Source organism: Thrips palmi, unplaced genomic scaffold, assembly GCF_012932325.1.
Source record: "Thrips palmi isolate BJ-2018 unplaced genomic scaffold, TpBJ-2018v1 HiC_scaffold_18, whole genome shotgun sequence".
In the NCBI taxonomy this organism is placed as follows: domain Eukaryota; kingdom Metazoa; phylum Arthropoda; class Insecta; order Thysanoptera; family Thripidae; genus Thrips; species Thrips palmi.
This window is the reverse complement of record NW_023144627.1, coordinates 14,344,835-14,368,718: the sequence shown is the minus strand read 5'-3', so window position 1 is coordinate 14,368,718 and position 23,884 is coordinate 14,344,835. Positions and strand designations below refer to the sequence as shown.

General features: G+C 44.1%; 6 protein-coding genes across 12 annotated transcripts; 4 read left to right on the top strand and 2 right to left on the bottom strand.

Moving 5' to 3' along the window:
- The first annotated feature begins 210 nt into the window (after nucleotides 1-210).
- LOC117645188 (probable ATP-dependent RNA helicase DDX17) lies at nucleotides 211-7,125 on the top strand. 2 transcript variants are annotated; one of them, XM_034385203.1, is made up of 13 exons: nucleotides 211-394; nucleotides 1,222-1,476; nucleotides 1,561-1,686; nucleotides 1,777-1,888; nucleotides 1,964-2,152; nucleotides 2,225-2,404; nucleotides 2,496-2,668; nucleotides 2,747-2,857; nucleotides 2,930-2,991; nucleotides 3,067-3,126; nucleotides 5,646-5,885; nucleotides 5,964-6,104; nucleotides 6,359-7,125. In XM_034385203.1, the coding sequence occupies exons 1-13, from the start codon at nucleotides 372-374 to the stop codon at nucleotides 6,622-6,624; spliced, it is 1,938 nt and encodes a 645-aa protein (XP_034241094.1). In that variant the 5' UTR covers nucleotides 211-371; the 3' UTR covers nucleotides 6,625-7,125. The 2 variants fall into 2 exon arrangements, with proteins under 2 accessions (XP_034241094.1, XP_034241095.1); XM_034385204.1 differs by lacking the exons at nucleotides 5,646-5,885; nucleotides 5,964-6,104; nucleotides 6,359-7,125 and adding an exon at nucleotides 3,619-3,911 and having other exon boundaries at nucleotides 219-394.
- A 764-nt stretch (nucleotides 7,126-7,889) lies between these two features.
- Nucleotides 7,890-9,292, bottom strand: LOC117645193 (phosphomevalonate kinase). Its single transcript, XM_034385213.1, has 4 exons — nucleotides 9,041-9,292; nucleotides 8,699-8,901; nucleotides 8,463-8,612; nucleotides 7,890-8,391 (listed from the first exon to the last, which is right to left on the bottom strand). Exons 1-4 carry the CDS (start codon nucleotides 9,139-9,141, stop codon nucleotides 8,249-8,251), a joined length of 597 nt encoding a protein of 198 aa, XP_034241104.1. The 5' UTR covers nucleotides 9,142-9,292; the 3' UTR covers nucleotides 7,890-8,248.
- A 54-nt stretch (nucleotides 9,293-9,346) lies between these two features.
- LOC117645191 (BTB/POZ domain-containing protein 2-like) lies at nucleotides 9,347-12,625 on the top strand. The gene is made up of 8 exons (XM_034385209.1): nucleotides 9,347-9,500; nucleotides 9,704-9,971; nucleotides 10,065-10,350; nucleotides 10,422-10,578; nucleotides 10,667-10,845; nucleotides 10,922-11,239; nucleotides 11,317-11,542; nucleotides 11,627-12,625. Exons 2-8 carry the CDS (start codon nucleotides 9,737-9,739, stop codon nucleotides 11,783-11,785), a joined length of 1,560 nt encoding a protein of 519 aa, XP_034241100.1. The 5' UTR covers nucleotides 9,347-9,500; nucleotides 9,704-9,736; the 3' UTR covers nucleotides 11,786-12,625.
- A 366-nt stretch (nucleotides 12,626-12,991) lies between these two features.
- Nucleotides 12,992-14,484, top strand: LOC117645194 (40S ribosomal protein S17). 2 transcript variants are annotated; one of them, XM_034385214.1, is made up of 4 exons: nucleotides 12,992-13,094; nucleotides 13,678-13,829; nucleotides 13,908-14,079; nucleotides 14,367-14,484. In XM_034385214.1, the coding sequence occupies exons 1-4, from the start codon at nucleotides 13,092-13,094 to the stop codon at nucleotides 14,433-14,435; spliced, it is 396 nt and encodes a 131-aa protein (XP_034241105.1). In that variant the 5' UTR covers nucleotides 12,992-13,091; the 3' UTR covers nucleotides 14,436-14,484. The 2 variants fall into 2 exon arrangements, with proteins under 2 accessions (XP_034241105.1, XP_034241106.1); XM_034385215.1 differs by having other exon boundaries at nucleotides 13,068-13,170.
- A 281-nt stretch (nucleotides 14,485-14,765) lies between these two features.
- Nucleotides 14,766-20,040, top strand: LOC117645189 (ubiquitin carboxyl-terminal hydrolase 3-like). 4 transcript variants are annotated; one of them, XM_034385205.1, is made up of 11 exons: nucleotides 14,766-15,209; nucleotides 16,274-16,421; nucleotides 16,529-16,828; nucleotides 16,908-17,078; nucleotides 17,164-17,388; nucleotides 17,474-17,651; nucleotides 17,725-17,869; nucleotides 17,952-18,070; nucleotides 18,165-18,358; nucleotides 18,459-18,499; nucleotides 18,579-20,040. In XM_034385205.1, exons 1-11 carry the CDS (start codon nucleotides 15,119-15,121, stop codon nucleotides 18,704-18,706), a joined length of 1,740 nt encoding a protein of 579 aa, XP_034241096.1. In that variant the 5' UTR covers nucleotides 14,766-15,118; the 3' UTR covers nucleotides 18,707-20,040. The 4 variants fall into 4 exon arrangements, with proteins under 4 accessions (XP_034241096.1, XP_034241099.1, XP_034241097.1 ...); XM_034385208.1 differs by lacking the exon at nucleotides 14,766-15,209 and adding an exon at nucleotides 15,585-15,606; XM_034385206.1 differs by lacking the exon at nucleotides 14,766-15,209 and adding an exon at nucleotides 15,621-15,833.
- Nucleotides 20,041-20,686: 646 nt separating this feature from the next.
- LOC117645192 (pyridoxine/pyridoxamine 5'-phosphate oxidase-like) lies at nucleotides 20,687-22,998 on the bottom strand. 2 transcript variants are annotated; one of them, XM_034385210.1, is made up of 6 exons: nucleotides 22,852-22,998; nucleotides 22,035-22,241; nucleotides 21,765-21,864; nucleotides 21,620-21,694; nucleotides 21,339-21,538; nucleotides 20,687-21,051 (listed from the first exon to the last, which is right to left on the bottom strand). In XM_034385210.1, exons 2-6 carry the CDS (start codon nucleotides 22,214-22,216, stop codon nucleotides 20,925-20,927), a joined length of 684 nt encoding a protein of 227 aa, XP_034241101.1. In that variant the 5' UTR covers nucleotides 22,217-22,241; nucleotides 22,852-22,998; the 3' UTR covers nucleotides 20,687-20,924. The 2 variants fall into 2 exon arrangements, with proteins under 2 accessions (XP_034241101.1, XP_034241102.1); XM_034385211.1 differs by lacking the exon at nucleotides 22,852-22,998 and adding an exon at nucleotides 22,458-22,807.
- Between the last annotated feature and the right edge of the window lie 886 nt (nucleotides 22,999-23,884).

The following is a 23,884-nucleotide window of genomic DNA, read 5'->3' as shown; positions in this document are numbered from 1 at the left end:
CAAAACTTTCTGTTTCTAGACAGGGTTTTTTTTCTCAAGAGGCAGATTATTTGCAAGATTCGATCAATTTCTTTGGCGTCGGCTGCTGTGTAGACTTAGTTCGCGGAAGCTGCTCCTATGTCGCCCGTGTGCCCGACCGCTCCCGCTGCTGTTTGAAACGCTCCTCAGTTTGGCCAACAAACGTGTGTGTGCGCGTGCGCCACCGCGAAAAAAGTAGTTCCAACCCCTTTCTTCCGTTCCGCGTTCCGTTCCGCTCCGCCGCTCGCGTTCGTGATTTCGACGCCATCTTGGGGAAACGTCGAGTGGCAGAGAAGCCCCCTTTCTCGCAAATTTGTTTGGATTTACAGCAGTTTTGAGTATTTAGTCAAATCATGGGACGTTACGATAGACGAGGGTAAGATGCCTGCCATTGTAGCTTGAATTCTTGTTTACATTCTACATTTGTTTTCTGTTGTTCAGCTCATGTCAGTATTTATCACTAAGTGCGTAGCTAGAGCGTACCTTTCATTTAGGGTTCCGTCAACTCTTTTTCCCGACTTTTATTTTCTAATGCCGAATCTAAAATGTCGTACGACTGCACTTTATTCAGTGAATTAGTGTCGTTGGTCTAGGATTCAGGATCGCAGCTAGACTTTTCATCATCCTCTTGCCAGCCACCGTGTCCTAGGTGGAAAAGTCTAGACTTCATTGGGGTTAATGATCTGGCCGTTCTTTGCACCTACTTTTCTTTCCCACCTTGATATCAATCAGTGTGCATTGCTGCCACTGGGAAGTAGTTCTCTTGCAGCTTTAATAACTGGATTTGCGACATTCTTCTTTGTCAGAAGGTGGTAAACTCGGTAATGTCATTCTAGTTTCTAAATTGTCATGACATTTGAAAGACCTCAAGGTTTCAAAATTGTCTATTATTTACTAAATTTATTTATTGAATCTCACTCTTACTAATTATTAAAATTTTCCTACCTATTTGAACACCAATTACAAGCTTTGAACTTCTCTCCTTTGCTCAATCACCGAATTGTCATGGTTGATCTTATGCTTGTAGTTCTCAGGCTTCTCAAGCAGTGCCCAAATTATGGTCAAACCTCACTCACATAACTTTATATCTTCTGTCTTAAGTATTTGATGACTGGCACATAGTTTGTTTTGTCTGTCCTGGTATTGGTGGTCACTAAGGTGATGATTGAGGTACTTAACTATTCTCTTTTGGTTCCGTTTCAGGTCTCGCGACAGGGACAGGGATCGTCGCAGAAGCCGGAGTAGAAGTCGGGACAGGAGGAGGCGCAGCAGATCACGCAGCCGAAGCAGGGACAGGTTCAGGGACAGGGACTTTGGACGCGGTGGCGGCGGCGGGCGTGGCGGTGGTGGCCGTGGCAGCCAGCCTGGAGGAAACCTGAGAAAGCCCAGATGGGACACTAGCCGCCTGGAGCCGTTCAAGAAGGATTTCTATGTTCCACATCCTGATACTTCTAGCAGGTGAGTTCAAGTCGTAATCTCTCACCAAACTAGCGCACCATTTTGTTTGCTTTTCTATTAAGCTGCCTCTATCATGTTTTTCAGACCTCAGCATGAAGTTGAAGAATATCGTAAGAGTAAGGAGATTACTCTGAAAGGACGCAATGTCCCAAGTCCCATCCTGTCCTTTGAAGAATCAAGTTTCCCAGATTACGTTCTGAGAGAAGTGAGGTAAGTACATTCCCTCTCAAGCTTCCAGATGAGATACAGTAGTCTCTTAGTTTTTTAGAAAATCTAAATATTTTATTTTACTGTTTTTAGGAGAGCTGGCTTTAAGGATCCAACCCCTATCCAGGCACAGGGCTGGCCCATTGCTTTGAGTGGAAGGGACATGGTTGGCATTGCCATGACTGGCTCAGGAAAGACATTATCAGTATGTATCTCCCAGGTGATTTCTCCTCATCTTTTTTCACATTTATGGCAATTGACCAATTTTTTGCTTCTTTAGTACACACTGCCAGCAATAGTCCACATCAACAACCAACCGAGGCTACAGAGAGGTGACGGCCCTATTGCCCTTATTCTTGCTCCAACTCGTGAGTTGGCTCAGCAGATCCAGCAAGTTGCTGATGACTTTGGTAGATCCTCACAAATCAGGAATACATGCATTTTTGGCGGAGCACCTAAGGCACCTCAGGTATTTCCCCTAGAGTTACGAGTTTGGCTTTAGATGTAATGTCTATGCTGTGAAACTGATATCTTGTTTCAGGCTCGTGACTTGGAAAGGGGTGTTGAAATTGTAATTGCAACTCCGGGTCGATTGATTGATTTCCTTGAAAGTGGACGCACCAATCTAAAACGCTGCACATACCTTGTACTCGATGAAGCTGATAGAATGTTGGACATGGGCTTTGAACCCCAGATCCGGAAGATTATTGATCAAATTAGAGTGAGTTTGTCTTCCTAGTTAAATTTATTCCATCTTTCATACTATTTTTACCATAAACATTTATACTATCTTCCCTGTCTCACATTTACAGCCTGACCGTCAGACATTGATGTGGTCTGCAACTTGGCCAAAAGAAGTGCGAAACCTTGCTGAAGAGTTTCTCAGAGACTACACCCAACTGAATGTTGGCTCTCTCCAACTCTCAGCCAACCATAACATTCTTCAAATTGTTGATGTATGCCAAGAATATGAGAAAGAGAGCAAGTAAGTACTTTTCTGTGTTGCTTTGTTGCTTAGTTTACTGCTTTATCTACTTTTGATTTACTGGATTGTTTGCATCAGGTTGAGCACACTTCTCAAAGAAATTATGGCTGAAAAGGAGAACAAGAGCATCGTGTTTATTGAGACAAAGCGACGGGTAGACGAGATAACTCGTAAAATGAAACGTGATGGGTGAGTGTTTGAATTGTCTTTTGAATTACTCAGATTCTTCGAATTAAATCTCATTCGCTTTTTCTTCAAAAGTTGGCCTGCCTCATGCATCCATGGAGACAAAACTCAACAAGAACGAGACTGGGTGCTACAAGGTGAGCATTATTTCACCACTATTTCTCTCCTTGATTTCCCTTAAATTCCTGCTAATATTTTGTGTTTATTGGCAGATTTTAGGTCGGGGAAGTCTCCTATTCTGGTGGCCACAGATGTAGCAGCTCGTGGACTTGGTAAGTTGGACTATATATAATGTCATTTTCCAACCAAGTGTAGGGTTTGATCTTCCACAAAAGACAGCTTTCAAATTATCTCATCATGTTTGGAGTTCCTATTTGGATTTAGTCAAATGTTTTCAAAATGACACCTGTAACCTTACCTCTCTCCTTTTTTTTCTTTTTTTCATTTGTTCACATAACTAACCTACGATCTTTAGTTTATAGGAATATCAGTGTGTCTTGTACAGTTTCAGGAAATTTGGGAAATTCCACTTTTAAAATTTGTTCGTTTACAAAGATAAATTTACTCGCCTGCTTTGTACGTGAATCTCAGGTGTTTTGAATTTTGTACCCAGTTGCCTTTGGAGTGGCACCACTATTGACTGGTAGGCTAGGCTGCGCCTCCAGGCGAGGCTGGTGAATGGGCTGGATGGAGGTGTACTGCACTCGACTTGGATGCCTGCTCTGCTCTGTTGATTAAGCGGCTCTTTTGTTTTTTTCTTGCAGAGGCACTAGCAAGAATTGTAACGATGCCTATATTCGGCATAGTTGCTGTGCGCAGTGCCTCTCTGAGCGGTGCCGGCCAGGGCCTCACTGTAGGCCCCTGGCCCTCGCCCTCGGTCCGCGTGTCTGGTGTGCCTGGCGGGGCTACGCTGGCCTCGGCTGCACCTGGTTGAACTGGCCAAGGCCCCCTGGTAGTCCAGTCACACGCGCGGTGCTGGGGCCTTGGCCACCCTCGACCCCTGTCCCCGGCCGCCCCGGCCTCGGCCCCCTGGCCAGGCACTCCGGCTGACCTCGGCCACCTCGGCCAACTCGCCTCGGCTACCCCGAGACCGCCCTCGGCCACTGCCTCGGCTCGCATTGGGCCTTGTCTGACCGCCTGACGGCGCCCGACGGCCTGACCGCCCCTGGCTCGAACCGGGCCAGGCCGCCCTGTGGCCGTCGCTCAGCCGCCGTGTTGCGCTCTGTGGCCGCCCTGCGGCTGCCCGTCGGCCGTCCTTGGGCCGCCCTGTGGCCGCCGTGTGGCTGCCCGTCGGCCGCCCTGTGGCCGCCGTGTGGCTGCCCGTCGGCCGCCCTGTGGCTGCCTGTGGCCGCCCCGTGGCCGCCCCGTGGCCGCCTTGAGGCTGCCCCGGACACGGCTCCTCGGTTTGGGTCGGCCTTCGGCTTCGCGGCTGGGCTCCTCTGGGCTCCGGGTGCGGATGGGCGGGCCAGGCGCGGATCCTTGAGCACCCCGTCACGCGCCGCCACGCTCCGCCCCGCCTTGTCCTCGTCGGGGCCTGGTGGCTGGGCCTGGTGGCTGGGCCTGGTGGCTGCGCTACGCCCTCGCCCCCACGCCCGGCCCGCCTGGGCCGCTGGGCCGCTGGGCCTGCCAGGGCCTGCCAGGGCCTGCCAGGGCTAGCCGGGTCCGACGGGGTTGGGAAGGGAGGCTGTCTGCGCCTCCTTCCGGCGTCCACCGGGTGGACCGCACCTCGTGGACCCCACCACGTGGCGGCTGGGCTGCGCAGGCTGCGCGCACGGTCGCCTATTATCCCTAGAATTGCGTGGCCGTACTGCCGTACCGAGTGCCTACTGCTTAGGCCGCAGGGAGCGAACCGTCTTCCACACAGGTGTAGATAAGTACGGAGTATGGTGTTGGTACGGCACAGCTGCTAACTAAATTTTTCTCACGCCATTCAGACTAGAATGTCGAATTAAAGAGGTTCTTTTCTTTTTGTCATACCTTCAGTTCAGTAAACGACTAATTTTGTGGCCAAAAGATGCACACTTTTCCATCTAGCCCTTGTCTGCTGGAATTGTGGCACTCTGCTCATATTAAATCTCATGGCATACTGTGAACCGACTTGCGTCGTCCATTTTTTGTGCTGCCAAAGTCTTGCCTTTTGGCCTATTTTGGGATATTTACATCCATAGCTATGAGCAGCTGTGCTGTACCATTGTGCTAGTTTAGCTATTCCAGGAAGTGTCTTTCCTCTGTAAGTGTGCATGATGTAGATTACTTGGATAATCCTTTCTTGGTAAATAGGATAAAATTTCAGGAGATTTTAAAGGTGCCATGCTGCTGTTGTGGTGGGAAATGGTTTATTGAACGTCCTGGTTCAAATCTGAAGATTCTCATTTAGGCGATGTTTGGGAAGGATGTCCATTCAACTAAACACTTTATTGTGGCACCTTTTCCTTTCAGTCAAAATATAATCCCTGTTAATACTGGCTAATTTTTTTCCCCTTTGGCTCATTTTACAATATTTTGAAAAAAAATATCAAAGATCTTGTTGTTAATCTATTAATGTAAAAACGAATCCAGTTAAAACTTAGTTTTCCATGCTGATAATTTTAATGGTTTAAGTGCTCGGAACATTTATTTGTCAGTTTATCTTCTTTCCTGGTGCTGAAGGCCCTTCTGCCTCTTCCTCTCTGGTTAAAAGCATTAAACTTTAAGAATCAAAATAGCCACAATCCTGGTGTGGTCTCTTCCCCCCTTTGTCTTCTTTATCTGCCTTGTTTACAAGGTCTTAATTTATTCCTTGTTCTTCCAGATGTTGAAGATGTCAAGTTTGTCATCAATTTTGACTATCCCTCCTCGTCGGAAGACTACGTACATCGCATCGGCAGAACCGGTCGCTCCCAACGAACTGGCACTGCCTATACTTTCTTCACATCTCAGAATGCCAAGCAGGCTTCTGATTTGGTCGCTGTCCTCAAAGAGGCCAATCAAGTCATTAACCCAAAACTGATGGAAATGGCTGAATCGTCTCGTGGATTTGGTGGTGGGAGAAGTAAGTGATCTTCCGGTAGGGATGTGCGCTGTACTCCCCATAGCCGCCGTGTTGTCATTGTCGCTTCCTCTTTTCCAGGCCGCAATCGCTGGCGCGGTGGTCGCGGCCGTGGAGGCGGTGGCGGCCGGTCTCGTAGCCGCAGCCCTCGCAGCCGTAGCCGAAGCAGAAGCCGCAGCCCCCGGAGGCGAGACAGGAGCTACTCCCGGGACGATAGATCAGGCAAGTAGTGCTAAAACGTTCATGTGGCCAGGGTGGAGGTAACTTTTCCTCTTGTGCCGCTTCAGTTTGTTGAAACCTGTTATGAGGTCCAGTTTCCAGTTGAAATAGTTTCTTATTTTCTCAAGTTAAATATTGTTTTGAGTGTCCCTTGGTTACTTTTTCCTATGACTTGACTTAGAGTTTACTGTATTGACTGAGGCAATAGATGTTGGGTGGTTGAGATGACTAGATGGACGTTTGTATGACCCCTTTAGGAGACCCCCAGACTGGAGGTTTGTTGCCCACTCTGGTGTCCCTGCACATGCCACTAGATCCAGCAGCTCTGCAAACTCGAGATTTTCTACCTGGCCGCCTGCCGGGCAGTTTAGCAACATTCACTAACTCTCCCTCTCACCTTCCCACTTCATACAACAGCCCTTCCTATGTATCAACACTGTACAGTCTAGGTAACTCAGGTGCTGCTTACTCAGTATTGCCTGATAAGATTGTATACAGTGATAATCAGAGGGTTCGTTGGTAGTCCACTCACTTTTTCTAAGTTTGTACTATGTAAGGGTAAGCTCATGTTGATGATAGTTTCAAATTTGAGGCATAACTCACAGATTTATTGCCCTCTGATTCTTTTTTTCCCTTAATTCCCTTATCCAAGGAAAAGTATTCACCTCTAGTGTTTTCATTTTGTATTTGAGAATTTTACTTGTTATCTATCCATTTGTCTTTTGAAACTACTACAGGAGCGAGTAGAAAGATAATTTAAAGATAAAATTCTGTGAGACTTCTTTTTATTTTATTGCAGTCAAATCTTAATTAACATTTCTTGGTTGATTAGAATTGAGCCTTCATAATTCTGTCCTAGCAGCTAATGTTTCCAATATGCATCTAACTAAGTTACAGCTCCATTCTCATTTAGTTTTTTTCATTTTGGTCTGGATGCATAGTTTGTAAGGTTTTAGTATCTTGTTTTATGCTGCTAGTTATGTCAGTTCACTCCTTATCTTTAAATAAATTTTGTTTGAGAGTCTTCTGTTTTGTTTTTTTTTTCCCTTACTGTGTGTCATTGTTTGGGAGCTGCCATAATTAAAGGGCAGTTTATGTCAGACTAAGAATCATGGATTTGACAGCACTTGTAGGTATTTAACAAACAACACCAACAAATTAGGGCAACAGCCACAGTACTCTATTCTCCCCAGTTAATTTGTTTTATTCTCTTTCTCTGTTATAGCTTGAAGGAGCCTCTGGAGCTTGAACGCAAGGAGTTAATTCAACGATTTATTTTCTTTTCTACGAAAGTGTCACTGCAACAACCACCCCACTGGTTTCAGTGGTTCTATAGATCATTCGATCATGCTTTATTGATCTCTTATACATGATTATATTATTTGTGTAATGGTAGTGTTATATTATTTTTTTGTTACTTCTCTTTCATTGAAAGGATTTAGCCCTCATTTATAGAGTCTATCAATTGAATATATATTTATGGAAGTATTTACTTAAATCAAATGTCAATATAGCCTCATTTGTGTGTTTTTAGTCTAGAAAGATGTGGTAGTGCTTGTAGAGGAGGGCAAGTCACGTGTTAATCTTGGATTATACAAAGGAAAGTTCATAAAAGCCGTGTCTCCTCTATCTATGTTGCATTTAAATTTTAGTTTGTGACTTGCAACTTTGCACATGAGACATTCTCTGCAAATGTTTTATTAAGTATCGACAAGAAGAGTAATTAATCTTCCTATTGTGTTGGACTTTCGCATGCTAAATTAATGTATTAGCAGCAGAATGAATCTCTTATGTATTGAGCACCTTTTAATCTACTCATGCTAACTGTCACATAACATCGAAATACATCTTTAATCAAATGTATACAAAGTATAGATTGATTTGTCTATATTCACAGCACAAATATATGGACCCAAGAACCATTGAAAGCATGAAGTTGGCAAACCAAGGGTTGGGTTAAATGAAGACTTCGTCATCAACTGTTAACTAAGTTGTAGCACTACATACAAAAGCAAAGGTCCTTTTTGATATTTACAAATTTCATCCCAAAACCCCTGAGCCAATGGCCCTAGGTTCCACCACCTCACATTTACTAATTGCTTTAATCATCATACCAATATTTAATACAGAACATTGTGTCACAAACATTAGCAATTTGAAATACATTCCACATCTTTAACTAAACAAAGAATGGAGTTTTCGAGTTGTTCTTCATCTCCATTATTGGTTATAGTCCAGTCCCAATCTGTAACTTCATCCAGATCGCATTCTGTGGGCTTGTCATCAACTCCTGGGAACAAATTAACAAGGAATAAGAAAATGCTGTTCTGTAAAAAGTCGAGTGAGATAGTACTTAATTACCAGGAGTGAATTTGAAGCCACGTTTAGAGCGAACTTCATCATCAGTTGTCACACGGATGGTCCGAATAGCATTGCCATACTCTTGTCTAAACCAAGCAATATCAGATCGACGCCTTATATCACTGACTATCCAAATGGGTTTATCTTGAGCTTAAAATAATCAACGATGAGTTAGAATCTTTAAAGCAGAGAAAATGTAAAAATTATTTGTTCTTCATTATTTTGTTTTTTGTTACCATTGTTCATGGTTACAGCTTTCCTGCAAAAGTATCCTGGGTCCTTGTCACGAACTGCTTCACTCCAGACTACCATTTCATGCCTAAATTTTTCTTTGTATTCATTGGCACTCATGAGGTCGTCGAGGTTCAGGCCTTTCTCTTTCGCCCAATGAGATTTAATCGGTGCAGATATTTTGACTATCACAGCTTTATCACCAAGTCTGAAAAACAGAAAAGACAAACTATGTACTTATTCAAACACAAACACATTGATCAGTAATTCAGAATTATAATCTTGTTTTTTGAAAATGGATCCTAATTTATATTTTTTACTCACACCAGAAGCTTTTATTGCCTTACCTTTCTACAAGTATGTCTGTAATAAAATCTTTTCCGCACTTTCTCTTGCCGCTGAATAAAAACACCCGCTTAGGTACATTGCCTCTTCCTTGGCAGTTCATCTTCGTCCTGCACTGACTTCAGTTGAGGGTAAACAGGGAACACATCCTATTCACTTGCTTGGACTCTGAGACCTACTCTATATTCAAAACTAGTCTTCCGTACGCAAGCTCATGTTTATGACATTTGTGAAGCAGAACTTTGGCACGGAGCAGCAGCCAGCAGCAGCAGAAGAGAAAGCGACCAAAACAAACCGGCAGCAGGGGAGGGGATGTTCCTGTGAATAAGCAGAGGTGTCCTATCCTACTATGTGCACTATGAAGAAAACTGAGCAAACAAAAACAAGCAAAAGCAGGTTTTAGTCTAATGTCACAATGGATGTGCAGCAAAACATTTTGCGCACTAGTCTCTAGTCTGTAATGTAAGTATGTGTCATTGCAATTATAGTAATGTGGGTAATGTAATGTGCTCTTAGGCGCTAATCGATTTGTTAACTCGTTTATTTTTGGATATGACAGCCCTGTTATAGTTAATATTGACAGCTTGAATTGGGTATCCTATTGGTTATTATGGTATTATTTTGGTACAATTTCAACAGTTTCTGCATTCTTGTCATTTTCTTAGGTTTTGATTAATCTTCTTCTCTAACTTTCGAAGATGGACAAGGAAGTAAATCCTCCAATTGCCAATAATGTTATCCGAGCCAATGAAGATGATTCGTCCACCAATAAATTAGTGCCCGCAGCTAATGCGTGCTTGGGAAATCAGCAGGGTATCCGGCAAGTTGCTTCTAGCATTCACAACAAAGATGACTGGGAGGTGGTAGTTTCTCCTAACAGAACCTATGCAAGTCCCACTAGTGCAAGTGTATCTTCTCAGTTTCACCAATCAGGTTTGTATTAGTAGCCAATTTTCGCCTTCTCTTCAAATAATTTCTCCTCAATCTAGGATTTAAATAATCCTCACGCATTTTTCTCTGTTTCAGATGCAACTGATGAACATCACATAAAATCTGCTGAAAATTATAATTGGCAATCTACAAAGACTACTGTTAAAGAACGGTTTTCATACATGTTTAATAATGAAATTTTGGCAGACATTCACTTTATTGTGGGTCGAGGAGAATCTCAAGAGAGAATCCCTGCTCACAAGTTTGTGTTATCTGTTGGAAGTGCGGTATTCGATGCCATGTTTAATGGTACTTTGGCTACAACAGTAAATGAAATAGAACTGCCAGATGTCGAACCAGCCGCATTTCTGTCTCTGCTAAGGTATGTAAGCTAGGATTTTTCTTAAATACTTTTTATTTGGGTTAATTTCAAAGCACGTTTTTTGTTCTCAGGTTTCTTTACTCAGATGAGGTGCAAATAGGGCCAGAAACTGTGATGACCACATTGTACACCGCAAAAAAGTATGCAGTTCCTGCCTTGGAAAAGGCGTGTGTTGAGTTCCTTGAGAGAAACTTGTGTAGTGAAAATGCCTTTCTGCTTCTCACACAGGTCTGTACTGAAAGTTTATGTTCTGCTATGCTTTAATGACATGCAAATGGTTCTAACTTTTTTTTTTCCTGTTTCTTCATAACAATAGGCAAGGCTATTTGATGAACCTCAACTTGCTGATCTGTGTCTTGAGACAATTGACAAAAACACAACCGAAGCATTTGCTGCTGATGGCTTCACTGACATAGATCTTTCAACCTTAATCGTGGTGCTTGGGAGAGATACATTACGCATAAGAGAAGCAAAGCTATTTCAAGCTATTCAGAGGTAGTGTTGTCTTTGGTAGAATCATGAATTCTTATATAATCTAATGACTCATGAATATTAATTGACATTGTTGCAGGTGGGCTGAAGCAGAATGTTTGCGGCAACATATTCCTGTCTCTGGGGAGAACCAAAGGGGTGCCTTAGGAAGAGCTCTTTTTCTTGTTCGTTTTCCTTTGATGACAGTGGAGGAGTTTGCATGTGGAGCTGCCCAGTCAGGAATTTTGACTGATCGTGAAACTGTACAACTTTTTTTATATTTCACTGTAAATCCAAAGCCATCAATAAGCTTCTTAGACATACCTCGATCTTGCATGACAGGCAAAGAATTAACTGTTTCAAGGTTCTCACAAGTGGAAAGTAGATGGGGATACAGTGGCACTAGTGACCGAATAAGGTACATTATGTTAAACTATTATTAAAGAATTAATCATAATATTCTTCACATGCAAATAATAGCGGCTTTCTTTCCAGGTTCAATACTGACAAGCGGATCTTTGTAGCAGGTTTGGGCCTGTATGGCTCAATTCAAGCTGAGTATGATGTCGCACTTCAACTACAGACTCCTTCTGGAAGTATACTTGCTTCAAATCACTCTCATATTTTGTGTGATGGCTCAAGTTGTACTTTCAGAGTTATGTTCAAAAATGCTATAGAGATTCAACCACATGTTAACTATACAGTTTCTGCTACGCTGCAGGTAAGTTTCCTATACTCTTTCTCCCAATTTCATCATAGCCAATTATCCAAGTACTGTAATACTGTATTCTTTTCATCTTTTTAGGGCCCTGATTCTCATTATGGCACCAAAGGGCAGCGGAGGGTAGTTGTGGATTGCCCTGGAGGGGGCAAAATCACCTTTCAATTTTTGTATGCTGCAGGGCACAACAATGGAACATCAGTTGAAGATGGACAAATACCTGAAATTATTTTTTACACTTGATTCAGAGAAAGTGCTGTGCTGTAGTCATAAAATTTAATTTTTTATTTAATTATTTTTGGTTGATCTCATAAGCTGAAACCTTCATTTCTTTATTATCTAAAACTGGGCCCTTTTTTTTTGTTTGCCTGACTTGTCTTCTTGTTTTTGTACGCATTTGTTGAGCTCATTATATACTGAGTAGTTTTGAGCAGAAAACGTGTGGCTTTTCTGTTGAGAGTCTTTTCCTCTTTACACAGAATAGATAAAATCATAATTACCTCTCTAATATATGATACACCACTAAATTTTAGCAAACTGACGCGCCTGTATTTCTATGCACATACTGTGGCCACCCTCTCCTTGTAATAGTGTTTTTAATTTCGACATACATTTCAAGTTTTTGTGTTTCCAATTCGCCTCTTATCTTTTGACATTAGCTTTAGGACAGGGCTTGGAGTTTACTGAATGTGTTGAGCTGAAAGTATTGTCTCTGATCCTCTGTTAGTTACCATGATTATTCAGTAGATATTACCCATTCATGTGATATTATTTTGTCACCTATTGCAGAATTACCTGCCAATAAGTGTGTTTGACTGATTAGCAATAATGCAAAAAGCCAAATCCAATAGTGTATTTCTTGGAGTTTGTGTGCCATCACTAGGGAAATGAAATGCCATGAACAATGCCAGTGACCGTGGGTTCTAAAAATGGTTCCGAACTCACATTTTCTGCAGAAAAAAAGACTAGTTCATTTAACTACTTTACTCCTTTTGCCCTGGTACAATGAGTGAATCTTTGTGCATTCTGTCCCGCTTTCATATTTATTATTTCATGGTTGAATAAATTCTTTTGTCCAATTTCCTGCTGTGTTATCATTACTGCCGTCCAGTATTCAATCAAAATGAGATTTCATGACGTCCCGATATTAATTTCAATCGATTAGAAATCCAGTGTGAGCATTGAAAGTGGCACAGCAATCGTCCGGTTCTAGACCGCTTTCAAAAGTTCCTCGCTCTCCTTACCGACACTCCGCTTCCTACGCATTAACGTTACCAACACCTCGGTAGCAAGGTTGACGAGCTGTGACGACATTAAGAAAAATTCACGCTACTGGTAACAACGTTAATTTGATTTTATCTTTAACCAAATCAGTTTCTTGTTTCTGGCATGTGTTTTATTTCTCTTTTATCATTTTTTATTTTCTATCTGCTTGTAAAATGTTTTGGTCCGGGTAGTTGGTCATCCTCAGGGGGAAACATTTGCCGCAACTCGTTTGTCTGCTTCTTTCCAGTCCCGCATTATCTCCTTCCGGTTGTAAGCCAGCAACATGGTGCGTATCGTCGTGTCAAGTGAATTTTATCCGTAAAACATCGTTCAATCACTAGTTTCAACGGGAAGAAATAATGGTCAATATTTTCCGAGTCTTCGTCCTGTCTAGTTCTGTCAAATATTTGTGCCCTTTTCCCCCTTGAACGCCTCAGTGGTATCATGTTGCTGTCGCGGCTCTCGCCCTTGTTTCTGTGCATTTCGGCTTATGTATTCTAATTTACTGAGGTGCCTCACCTTGACGTTGTAGCCGTATTTAATGCCCTTCAATTTCTCTAAATTTCCTTGTCTAAGTACTCTAGTTTTCACTTCACTTACTCTTGTGTATCGTGTGAGTTAGGTTATGTGTCCTACGTGTTCAGGTTTGTTGTTGTTAGGTTTTTGTAGTCGTATGTGGCTAAGTGCTCAGCCACTTTCAATAATTTGTCGTTAGTCAGTCTTGTCTCACATTTGACCATTGTTTTCTTATCTCTGAGTCTAGTTGTGGGCGAAGTTGCGAGTGTCATGTACCCGGCGGATTCTAACCTGCTAAACTTGTCTGCTTCGTTTTGCATGATTAATTGTCATTTTCTTTTTACTACTCACAGGGTCGCGTCAGGACGAAGACTGTGAAGAAAGCCGCTAGGGTCATCATCGAGAAGTATTACACAAGGTTGACTCTTGATTTTGACACCAACAAGAGAATATGCGAGGAGATCGCAATCATCCCCAGCAAGCCTCTGCGCAACAAGATTGCTGGGTGAGTGTCTGAACTGTCATCTGGCTGCTGTGCACACACTAAGATGCATGTCGTGACCTTGTTATGAATGGGTTTCAGCTTTGTCACACATCTGATGAAGAGGCTGCGACACAGCCAGGTTCGCGGTATCTCCATCAAGCTCCAGGAAGAGGAGAGAGAGAGGCGTGATAACTACGTTCCAGAGGTGTCTGCTCTTGAGCATGATATCATTGAAGTTGATCCTGAGACCAAAGAGATGTTGAAGGTTTTGGTGAGTATTGATTGAGATGTGCAGTTGTTCATTTGGATGGCAGAAGTTTTCTGTGTTCAATCTCAATATTGGGTGCCCCAAAAGTGTCCCGCCATAGTGCTATTATTTTCTTTACATTGGACCACTTTCCTTATTTGAATCATTGTTGTGCTTGTGGTCATATGTAGCACTGTCGTCATTGGTCAATTTTAACAGTATCACATATAGGGTTATTTCTTAACTGATCCTGAGTGTCCATTGCTTGTCTGAGTGATTGTCATTGTTCTTAACTTCATGTTTATTTCCAGGAATTCAACAACATCAGCGGTCTCCAGCTCACACAGCCTGCTGCCCAGCCTTACGGACGACGTACCTAAATTTGTTGTATTTCATTTCTATGATTAAAGTGGTTGGATGAGACCCATACGTTCTTTGCATTACCTACCTGCCATTCCCTCTAACATGTTTCAGCGCTTGTTGGTTTTGGTGAAAGAAGGGTCTGCTTTGGCGGGTGCTGTGATTTGGGTTCATGAACACAGGGACTTTCCAGACTTGGCAGTGAACAATCAGCTTTTGATTCGTCCGTGGCATCGCTTTTAGCCTCCACAGTGTGGCTTCAGTGTCCTTTTTGGAAGGGCCCCGCCTACACTGGCGTGGCGGTGCTCTCACGCGACCGGCTCACTGGACGGTGGGCTCTCGGAACGGCGCGCGGCCTGGGCATGGCATGGCATCGCGGACCTCCTCATGACTGGCACGGTGCCGTGAACGCGAATTGAGTGCCGGGGAAGGGAAGGGGTTGCCCCTGGAGCGCAGCCTAGTTGACCTGGGAGCCGCGCTGGAGTGCTCCGCTCCGCTGGGCCGGCTCGCAGCAGCGTAGGGATACGCAACGCACTGATTGAGACTGACGGGACTACATTTCCCGGAGACCAGACCATTCTGCTGCTATTGTATTCCATCACCTTGGAGAGGGACGCACGATAATATGCCACTGCCTGGAAGGTTTTAGTCTCCGGATTTAGCCGTCTGTAACTTTGATCTGTGGAACTTTGCACCGGGAGCGATGGAATGCCCTCACTTGGAAGAAAATGTGAGACTTGAAAATGCCCCTTCGATCGCGGAGACGGACGTAGGCAAGGAATGGCATTGCGGGGGTGAGTTGACAACGAAATAAAAGAGCTGGCCATTTTTGAGTGGCAATTTAATTTACGCAAAACGGGGAGGAAGGGTTTGTAAGAGTGGGTGTTCGAACACGGCTGGAGACATTTCCGTCGCATCCAGATCCAGCCGAAGGTGGAGACCGCGTCCACGTACTGATAGTGGGAAGCAACTTAACGCTCTTTGTTCAATCAATTATTAAAATGTTCCGATTGAAAGAGGTCATGTTTTGTCGCCACCGTTGGCCCCACCGGTCTTGGTTGCTTGGATTCTTGAACAAGACAACATGCTACTTTATCAAACTTTATCAGACAAAGACCTGACCCTTCACGCACCCTGGCGTCGTCGATTCGGACATAGTTCGGCTTTCATAAATTAGTGCTCTCCAGCCCCGTGCGTTCATTGCCAGGGTGGTTTAGTCAGGAGAGCGATTAAATTTGATTCCTGAACCATTTTTGTGGGTGGGAGCGATGTATTAAGCGACTTGGCGAAAGAAAACTAACGACGTGTTCAGTAGCAGTTTTGCGAGTAGCCAAGCTTTGCCGAGCTTGTACTTTCCGTGACATGACCCTCGGTTTTCCTCCCCCTTAATACAAGTACCTTTGCGAAAATACAGGCATGTGAGTGTCGATTATCTCACTGAATTATTTTAATGCAGTTCCTGCTTGATTCTGGCTTTGACAGTGCCTCTTATGTGAGAAGGCAAAGTCATTAACCTCAGTCTACTATCGTACCTGCACGTAGTATGCATATTTAACGTATGTTGATTTCATGTTTCAACACAATTTTTGTTGTGTTATTCCCAATTTGGTCACTACACACAATTTTTTTTTTTTTTTTTTTGCCACCTCGGGGTAAAACATATTTAGATGGTAGAGCTGGAATTAGTGGCAGTACGGATGCACACAAGAAAATATGTAAATTTTTTTTTTATTATGTAAATTTTACAGAACTATTCTACAAAAGCCAACAATTTTTAGAAAATTTCTTGTTTAATGTACAGGGTTTAGGTCTATTTCCATTTATTACATCTTCATAATCTTCATAATTTTCTGTGCAGAATGTCAAAGTGCGCAGAATACTTGGCTGTGCTTGCATTGCGGAGACATTGGATGTGGTCGCTATATCAATGGCCACGCAAAGCAACATGCTCAAGACCATGAAAACCACAACTTGTGCATTGACTGTGAAAGTTATGCTGTCTACTGGTAAGCAGGAGAAGACATTCTGGCCTGAACTATTTTTCTCAGGTATTGCAATTGCACCTTTCCATTTGTGCTCTCCCTGAGCTGATTGTGGCCTCTCTTCTCCTTAGCTACATCTGTGATGAATTTGTCTTGAATGATACTTCAGACAATCGTATAGACCGAATGCGAACTATTCTTATAAGGCACCCAACTAAAGGCGAGGATGGATGTATCCTTGAAGACGGATGTACCCAAAATGACATTGAAGCCTCATCTATTTCAAATGAAAAAGACTCCGTTAGTGCTAATGGAGACAGTGACAAACACAGTGACAAACAAAGTGATAGACAGAGTAGACGCAGTAATCAGAGTGAACAGGAACGAAAGGAAGAGCTTGGTGTACGGCAGTTGAGACCACGGAGGAAGAGGTTCGACCATTGTTATTGCTTTTAATTTACACACCTGTATTCAGATTGTAATTTAACATAACTTTTAACTTATGTTTAGGTCCCATTCTGCCGACAGCAGCAGTGTAGAAAATCATGGCAACTATGGGAAGCGGCAACGAAAAGGGATGGTGACAAGAACATTAAGTAAAAATAAACAAGATAAAAAGGTTGTTGGTCTTCGTAACTTGGGAAATACTTGTTTCATGAATGCCGTTCTTCAGTCTTTGAGGTGATTGTCTGTTAGAGATGCCATTCTTATATTTGGGGATAACTTCGTTTTCTTTCTTATAATTGTTTGATATTTGAATTTTCAGCAACATAGGTGTGTTTTACCGCTATTTTAAGCATTTACCAGCTCTAGAAACCAATGCTAAAACTGGACGGGGAATTGAACAGTCTCGCAAGCTCACTGAAGTTTCTGATGCCTTGATGGCTGAAGAGTTGCGCAAAGTTCTCATTAATCTTAATCAAGGAGGAAAAAGTGCAATATCACCAGAATCATTATTTCATGTTATTTGGAAAATTGTTCCTCGCTTCAGGTACATATAGAATAAAAGTTTGCTAATGACAATAGAAATCATATTTTCAGAGAGAAATTTAACTAATGAAACTGTTGATTAACAGAGGCTACCAGCAGCAAGATGCACACGAGTTTTTACGATATATGCTTGATCGCTTGCATTTAGAGCTTTTGCATCTCCTCCCTGATGGGTCACTTAGAGAAAATTCATACTTGAACATAGGACCTAAGAGTCGTTCCTCTATAGTAACATCAGTTTTTGGAGGGACACTGCAGAGCGAGGTTGGTTTATCTTCTTTGCAGATCTAGCTGCTCAATGCCCTTTAATTTCAAGCCTGATAATCTCGCATTCCAGGTGCGGTGCTTGAATTGTTGTGTTGAATCAAAAAAACACGACCCTTTTCTGGACCTTTCTTTGGATATCCCTGAGAAGTTTCAGTATTTGAAAAAGTCATCCAAGGATACTACAGATGAGCCTACAACACCCTGTGATATATCAGGTTAGAATATTGTTGTAGTTTATATCTTTGGTTGGTTTACTGGAACATGTGTGTGTAATTTGTAATTTTTCTGTAAACCTAGATTGCCTGACAAGTTTCATTGAAGTTGAGGAATTGGCTGAAACTGAGCTTTATTACTGTAACAATTGCAAAAGCAAACAGCGCTCAACAAAGCGCTTCTGGATACGACGGCTACCAAATGTAAGGCTTTGAACTAGGTTGCTCAGTTTTGTGCTTGTAATTTATTTTATTCAACATTTTTGTCATAATGAATAATTTTTAATTTTATTTTTAGGTGCTCTGCCTTCACTTAAAAAGATTCAGGTGGAATAATTGCTTTCGTCAGAAGATCGACACAAGTATTATGTTTCCAGTAACAGCCTTGGACATGTCACAGTATGTCCTTAGCAGCCCTCATGAGACTAGACGGTCAGGGGCCGGTAGTACACTGTATGACCTTGCTGCTGTTATTGTTCATCATGGCACTGGGTAATTACCGCTAAATTCATGGAAATAGCTAATTGTTCTGGTTTTGTGTGGAATGCATCTTAGCTATAATCTTCTTTTTCCTGTTTTTCTGTTAATCTAGAACTGGTTCTGGTCACTATACTGCATTTGCAGTAAATGATGGTGAGCCACATTGAAATTTGGCTGAGACATTAAAATTGTCATGGTCTTATTATTTTATACTTTCTTTTTCTTTTTTCAGGAGGCCAGTGGTTTCATTTTAATGACAGTAGTGTAAGACAGACTGAAATTGAAACAGTAGCAAAGTGCAAGCCTTACATTATGTTCTACATCCGTCGAGAGTTTCGGCTTCCCCAACTGCAGGCTTAAATGATCCGCATTGTGGTCATTTACAGGAAGAAAGTGGAGAACAGTATTATGGTATTACCCTTGTGTGCTCTTGTTTTTAAATTTTGTGCGCGGCTTTAGAACATATTTGGTGCATGTATGGGTCCTGCCGTTACTCACACTAACTGGATACAGCATAGTAGATTGAATAACATTGCACTCAACAAGGCTTCAAGCTGCATGCTTGATTTGCCAAACCTAGTCAGCCCAATCCCAACGCGTTCACACACTGCTCAAGTACTGCAAGTTATGCAAGTTTTATTGCCACTAATCTTCAACTTGAGCAGTGGTACAATGTACATGACTGAGAACGTGTAGAGAAGGGGAGGGCAGGAAGATGTGCACAACTTTGCCAGATTCATTTGCTGTAAAAGTATGTGTACATATTTTGTTATTTATAAGTGTACATTGTACTAAAATGGGTGATCATATGTAGTTAAGGTTAATCTTTTTCTTTTTGGGCTCTGCTATGAATGTTTGTAAATTATGAAGTTTAAATTTTTATGTTCAAATATTGTACATTATATAATCGAAATTGATGAGTTTTTAAATGGAATGAATGGTCAGTATTTTATCGCAAGAGTCAGTATATTTATTTTGGAAGCTCTCTTGAACTATCCAAATCCCAAAGCCTTCCTTTGAAGTGTGATGAAGACCGTGTTTGTCAGGAGAAGAGTAATGAACTTATTTAGTAAATGATCTTGTAAGTAGGTATTAAATTTGATCTTGGATGTGATTTTCTCTAAGGCTACCTCTCATCTTCCCAATTGTCTTGTAAGGCTTACCCAACATGATGCAGGACTATCATACTTTCTCAAAAATTTGTGTTGCACAGAGAGAAGAAATCACTGTTTTGTTATATTTGAGCTATCTCGAAAAAGCTGTGAATGAGAGCTCTCTGTGTTTGTTTGGATGTTTGGTGCATTGTGAAAGAGGCCGATAACTGCTCACTCTTATTTTGTGACTTCATTTTGTGATCATTATACTTGTAAAATAGGTAGGTCTAGCTCTTATCTTATACTGCCGTACATTGGTTGTTTTTATGTCTGTGTAGATTCGCATAGTTTTGAGGAAATCCGCTTGATTGGTCTGCGTTGCCCTTTCCTTTGCAATGCTATTCGGTTTTCATGAATCATGAAATGAATTCAAAGATTGCCCAAGTAAGATTTTTACAAGGGCTTGTGGCAAGGGTTATTGTTTGAAATATTGCTTCCATAAGAAAAAGAGAGATGCATTGTCCAGCATAGCTTCATAAATCCCTGCTCACTCATATCTAACTGTGATTTTAAAAACAATTAAATGGAATCATTGTTTTATTTCTGTGCTATTATTGATTGTGTAAATAGAGAAATGTACTGACTTAACATGAGCTCATATGGTATTGCAAAGAATGTCAAGTAGCAATGATGGTTGATCAGATAACCATCCCCCTCATCTACACACACACACCCCTCTCTTTTTTTTCTCCCTTTTAAATCACTTACTTTTTGTTTCTGTGGCTTTAGTTCACAAATGTATATGAACTTTTATTATTAGTTTGTGGATAATTTGTAAACCTTGCCAAAATCTCATTGAACTTAAAACTGTGTGCTTCATTTCACATTTTTCTTAAGTTCTAGAATTTTATAATAAGTTTACCCATCCATTTTTGTCTGTATTTTCAAACTTGTTTTTACTGATTCGTGTATTCATTAGAATTTTTAATATCTATTGCTGTTTACTGGTCGTTTTTGGGCTCAGAGATGCTTCCAATGCTGTCTGTAATCCATTTTTCTTTTGAAGAGAGCAGTTCTTCTCTTGTGACACAATTATCACACAAACTGTGAGTTGCAGACTGATATATTTTTGTTTCATGGTCATGTTTTAATTTGTTTGCTCTTAGAGCAAAGGTCCATCACTGAGAATGGTCAGTTCAACTTCATTTAATTTATTGGGAGGCAAGACTAGAGATGTGATAGCAGGACATTTTTAACAATTATTTATTGTGACTTCCTTGTCATACTACCTTCTCTTTTGACAAGGAAACTTTATCTGATTGCAATGCAATTGTGGTCTTCTTCATTATTTCTCTGAATGCTGCATAGTAAATAAATGTTGCTATGTTTCATCCTGAGTTTGACGTGTTCTATTCATTCCCAGTTCCCTCTCACCTCTCCGCACACTCTTTCTGCAATTCTTGACCGGGAAGAGCCAGAACAAATTAAGACGATTCTTCGAGTGTCCATGCACCGGACTCCGCGCGGATGAACTGCAGGCTCTGGCAAACCTCCTCCTCCTCCACCTGCTCGTAAAACTCCATCGTGCAGGGGAACAGTTCGTAGGCGACGCTGCAAACAGAACACCCATCTCGATTTTTCGAAAACGAGAAATTTTGCACTTGCTGAAACAAAACGTATGCAGTTGGCCGAAACGCCTGCAGAGTGCGGCATAGGCAGTCCCGCCAAACAGGCGCGTTCGCCACGTGGCCTACACTGTGCCCGGCAGGCGCTGACGGCCCCTGCGGGGTAGGCCGTCCCGTCACGCGCCGGTGCACCGCGGCACTGCCTATGCTGTGCTTGGCAGGCGCCTTCAAGTCCCCCTGGTTTTTTTAGTTTTCACAGTGCCGGGTACTCACAAGTGCGCGGGCATGGGCAGCCTCTTGCCGGCCTCCACCTCGACGAGCAGCTGGTCGTGGCGCTCCTTGAGGCGGTCCCAGTCGGCCGCGGCGCCCTGCTCGCAGATGTAGGCGCGGATGCGTCGGTTGGGGATCAGCGACCAGTACAGGTCCTCGTAGGCCGACGGCGGCTGCGGCTGCACCGCCCCGCCGATGCGCACCTGGCGGACCACGGCGTCTCGATGGTCAAATACTGTTCCGGCTCAGTTTTATTAAAACTTTTACGAGTACGGTGCGCTCACCTCCCTAGCGATCCTGAGACCGCTCCTGTCCACGAAGGCCCAGAGGAACGTCACCACAGCCTTGGGGTTCTCGGCCTAAAAAGGCAACAAGACTTTTTTTTTGCACGGTTCGGCAGGCTTCAGTGAACCGCACTCGCGCACTCACCAGCTCCCTACACTTTTTGCTCCGACTGTCCGTCAGAAAGACGAACCTCCCCTCGTCCATGCGTCGCAGGCACACCGTCCGGGCGCTGGCCTGGCCCAACCTACGCAGTAAGCAGTAGCACCAGTACAGTACGCTACAGACTGACCTCTGACAGTGGGACCCGAACCGAACGTGTGACCCCACCAATGGGTTGCTCTTCGAACGGTGGGGTCACGCGTTCGGTTCGAGTCTTGTTTAGCGAGCGACTTTGGAGCTCAAATCGTGCTCTACCTGCTGCACGTGGTGATGATGGCGCTGTCAGGCATGACGAGCTGGGCGGCGCGGGCGTCGCATCGCCACCGCTGGAAGATGTCGTCCGGGTTGGTGACGGCGTTGACGGCGTCCTGGCCGGCGAGCTCGTCGTCGCGGACGTGCAAGTGGCGCAGCCTGTCGCACAGGCCGCCCGCGTCCATGGTGTCGGCTCTGGACCTCACCGCACTGGAATCACCAGCAGGAAGCAAGTCACGGACCGTGAAACAATTTTCAGAAAAAGACGATTTTTCTCCCAACCCCCACGGTTCCCATTACGTACTGCACCGCCCTATGTTACGCCCACTCTTCTGCCACCACACGGCTTCCTTCCCTGCCTCTCTCCTTCTCTCTCTCTCTCTTTCTCTCTCTCTCTCTTTCTCTCTCTCTCTCTTTATCTCTCACCTGGCCGCGCGAAACCCTGACCTTCGCCTCCACTGTTACACCGATTCAGCTGTCTGCGACTTTGTAGCCGGTGCAGGCAGGCAGATACCGGATTCCGAACAGCAGACGTTCACTCCGTCTCTCTCGCACGAGCCGCCCACAGAGAGACAGAGAGAGACAGAGCGCGACGACAGCCTGGTGACTAACAACGTCCGCCTGTTCATCGACCGATGTGCATCCGAACAGCTGTCTCTCTCGCACTCAAAGGGTGCGAGAGAGACTGCGCCGCAAGTCGCGCCAAATTCCCCCTCCCCCTTTTTGCTAATGTATCCGCGACAGCCGCGACGGCACCTGGGGAGTCCGTGGTCCGCGCTCCGGGGGACGGAGACTGCGGGACGGCGGCGGCCACACTCACCGTGCGTGTTCTGCGTCTGCCACACTGTGAGACTCACAGTGTGGCCGCTCCAGCCGCTGGGCAGGCCGGGCCGGGTGTCTGCCCGGTGTCGCGCTGCGGCAGGAGCACTGTCGGTGGAGCGCTGGCGCGCTGGGCAGCGCTGGGCGAGGCGACGGGGAGACTGCGAGGAGCGGCGCCGTGATGCTACGCGAGGCGGGCCCGGCCGCCCGCTTACGTAAGGGGCTTCCGAGGGGAAGGGCCCGCAGACTCGCCTCCGAGGGGTCGCTCTGTCTCTGTCGCACTCGAGGGGCGGCCCGTGGCGGTGCGAGAGAGGCAGAGTGGGGGAACTGTTTTCGGAATCGCATCGAAGTACGTCGTTGTCGTAGGCCATTCCGTTCTCAACCTAAGGGTCAAGACCCGTCTAGGGTCGCAGAAAAAAATTTTAGGGTCGCGGGAAAATGTTTTAGGGTCGCGGGAAAATATTTTAGGGTTGCGTGGGGTCGCGATATTGGTCAAGCAAAGAGCATTTCCCCCGGCCAAAAGCATTTCTCCAGGCCAAGACTATTTCTCCAGCGGCCAAGAGCATTTCAACAGACCGAGAGCATTTCCTCATTTACACAAGTACAAAAACGCTGTGCCTGCAGGCACGCAGCAAAAATATGCAAGATGCACATATGTACTTGCAATTTATGGGACGGGGCCTTCTCATTGGCGGAGTTGGCATGTTCCAGCGTCTTCCGAGAAGTGCAATGTGAATTCATGCAATGTGACGTCTCACTGGCCGACTCCGTCAACAAGAACTCGGCATCTCTGTCACTCACACCTCAGCTCTCAATGGAGGAGAACGGTCCTTGGCGGTCCTGGTCTAGTTTCCGCCGAGGGTAGGCCGGGCTGTAGGAGAGTATCGAGTGACACTGCGAGCCGCGAGCTGATATTTCATATTGGATAAAGACATTCTAGTGACGTTCGTCAGTAGTGAATTTTCTTTTGATTATCTTATTGCACGCGACTTCTTATGGTGGGAAACACGGGAAGTGAATAAACAGCAACCGAC

Bases quoted from the DNA above. Each gene is read 5' to 3' on its own strand.
- LOC117645191 (XM_034385209.1), top strand. From the start codon at position 9,737: ATGGACAAGGAAGTAAATCCTCCAATTGCCAATAATGTTATCCGAGCC. The intron at 11,240-11,316 runs GTACATTATGTT...CTTTCTTTCCAG, and splicing joins GGCACTAGTGACCGAATAAG to GTTCAATACTGACAAGCGGA. The intron at 11,543-11,626 runs GTAAGTTTCCTA...TCATCTTTTTAG, and splicing joins CAGTTTCTGCTACGCTGCAG to GGCCCTGATTCTCATTATGG.
- LOC117645193 (XM_034385213.1), bottom strand. From the start codon at position 9,141: ATGAACTGCCAAGGAAGAGGCAATGTACCTAAGCGGGTGTTTTTATTC. The intron at 8,902-9,040 runs GTAAGGCAATAA...TCTGTTTTTCAG, and splicing joins ACAGACATACTTGTAGAAAG to ACTTGGTGATAAAGCTGTGA. The intron at 8,613-8,698 runs GTAACAAAAAAC...GATTATTTTAAG, and splicing joins AGCTGTAACCATGAACAATG to CTCAAGATAAACCCATTTGG.
- LOC117645189 (XM_034385205.1), top strand. From the start codon at position 15,119: ATGGAATGCCCTCACTTGGAAGAAAATGTGAGACTTGAAAATGCCCCT. The intron at 16,829-16,907 runs GTTCGACCATTG...ACTTATGTTTAG, and splicing joins TTGAGACCACGGAGGAAGAG to GTCCCATTCTGCCGACAGCA. The intron at 17,652-17,724 runs GTTGGTTTATCT...CTCGCATTCCAG, and splicing joins GAGGGACACTGCAGAGCGAG to GTGCGGTGCTTGAATTGTTG.
- LOC117645194 (XM_034385214.1), top strand. The intron at 13,830-13,907 runs GTGAGTGTCTGA...AATGGGTTTCAG, and splicing joins CTGCGCAACAAGATTGCTGG to CTTTGTCACACATCTGATGA. The intron at 14,080-14,366 runs GTGAGTATTGAT...GTTTATTTCCAG, and splicing joins AAGAGATGTTGAAGGTTTTG to GAATTCAACAACATCAGCGG.
- LOC117645192 (XM_034385210.1), bottom strand. From the start codon at position 22,216: ATGGACGCGGGCGGCCTGTGCGACAGGCTGCGCCACTTGCACGTCCGC. The intron at 21,865-22,034 runs GTAGAGCACGAT...CTTACTGCGTAG, and splicing joins ATCATCACCACGTGCAGCAG to GTTGGGCCAGGCCAGCGCCC. The intron at 21,052-21,338 runs GTGAGTACCCGG...TTCTGTTTGCAG, and splicing joins CTGCCCATGCCCGCGCACTT to CGTCGCCTACGAACTGTTCC.
- LOC117645188 (XM_034385203.1), top strand. From the start codon at position 372: ATGGGACGTTACGATAGACGAGG. The intron at 2,858-2,929 runs GTGAGTGTTTGA...TTTCTTCAAAAG, and splicing joins CGTAAAATGAAACGTGATGG to TTGGCCTGCCTCATGCATCC. The intron at 5,886-5,963 runs GTAAGTGATCTT...CCTCTTTTCCAG, and splicing joins TGGATTTGGTGGTGGGAGAA to GCCGCAATCGCTGGCGCGGT.